Genomic DNA, 1,199 nt, shown 5'->3' with positions numbered 1-1,199 from the left:
CTGCGGGGCCCCTAAAAAAATTTAGAAAATTAATATTTATCTGCCCTGGGCTGCCGGTCATGCGGCCCTCGATGGCTTGCCAAAACTCAGTAAGCGGCCCTCTGGCCAAAATAGCTGCCTGCCCCTATAATAGCAGCTTGCAGAGAGGGCAGGGGGGAGCAGGCACCTCTCATCCCCTGGCTGGCCCCGTCCAGGCAGACGTTCCTCTACCCTGTATCATCTAATGCTGGAAATGCCCCTGGGAAAACATGTCGTGGCCTGCCTCGTGCCTCAAAACTCTGCCTCCAGGCTAAACCCCCCAGCTGCAGTTTAAGCCCCTTACGTTACACCCAATCCCCAGGGGACAGCTGATCACCAGCTTCTGGCAGGACCCCTGTAGGGGTGAGTGCGATGGGAATGCGGCACCGCATACGTTCGCGAGGAACCACGGAGAAGTCCGTGGCGCCGGCTGTGGCTCCGGCCCACACGCGGGAGCAAAGGGACACGCTGGGCTACCCCTCCCCGGCTCTTGGTGGCTCCAGCCCCGCCCGCCCCGGCACTTACCTGTGGAAGTCGTCCAGGTGCGCCGGGTCGATGTAGTCCGCCACGTTCAAGGTCACGTCCGCCACCTGCAGCGAGCCGCGGTCCTGGGCGAGGGCAAGGAGGGGCCGCGTCAGCTGCCGGAGGATGGGAGCGGGCGCCACGGCCCTGGGGCTGCGCGCCCGCGCTCCCAGCTGCCTTTACGCCTCCAGGCGTCTCTCCCGGGCGGCGCACCCTGCACGGAGCCGCTGGCTGGGCCGTGCCCACCCCCGCCGCGGGGGCTCACCATGACGTTGAGGATCATGCTGGTGTCCACCATGATGGCCTTGAGCAGCAGCTCCCGGCTGTCGTCCTGGGCCTGGTAGCGCAGCGTGTACAGCTCCGGGTCCGCCTGCCATCCCGCCGGCAGCAGCTCCGACTTCCTCTCGTCGGGACCCGCCTGGGGGGCGACACACACCTCTGAGACCCCCGCAGCCCCGCCGCAAGAGACGGGGCCCCCGGGCAGCACCGGCGGGGCGGGAGAAGCGAAAGCGAAAGCGGCGGCGGCGGCGCAACCGGCCCCGCGCACTCACCCGGTCGCCGGCGCCCAGGCAGCGGTAGCCCCGCGTGACCAGCTCCCAGTGCACGGCGCAGAGCAGCGCGTCCTGCGGCCGCGACAGCCCGGGCAGCGCCCACGCGTG

General features: G+C 68.4%; 1 protein-coding gene across 1 annotated transcript in view; it reads right to left on the bottom strand.

Moving 5' to 3' along the window:
* The window catches only part of PSMF1 (proteasome inhibitor subunit 1), a gene marked incomplete at its 5' end in the record, with an annotated part of 11,504 nt that extends 10,311 nt beyond the window's left edge, over positions 1-1,193 (bottom strand). Inside the window, 3 exons of the mRNA XM_019510029.1 lie at positions 544-626; positions 806-958; positions 1,092-1,193. Coding sequence (XP_019365574.1) covers positions 544-626; positions 806-958; positions 1,092-1,193 — 338 coding nt within the window. The remainder of the gene's footprint in view (positions 1-543; positions 627-805; positions 959-1,091) is intronic.
* Between the last annotated feature and the right edge of the window lie 6 nt (positions 1,194-1,199).

This window comes from Gavialis gangeticus, unplaced genomic scaffold (assembly GCF_001723915.1).
Source record: "Gavialis gangeticus isolate Ggan-Ray unplaced genomic scaffold, GavGan_comp1, whole genome shotgun sequence".
Classification (NCBI taxonomy): Eukaryota; Metazoa; Chordata; order Crocodylia; family Gavialidae; genus Gavialis; species Gavialis gangeticus.
The sequence above is the reverse complement of the archived record's forward strand: the minus strand, read 5'-3'. Positions and strand labels throughout refer to the sequence as shown.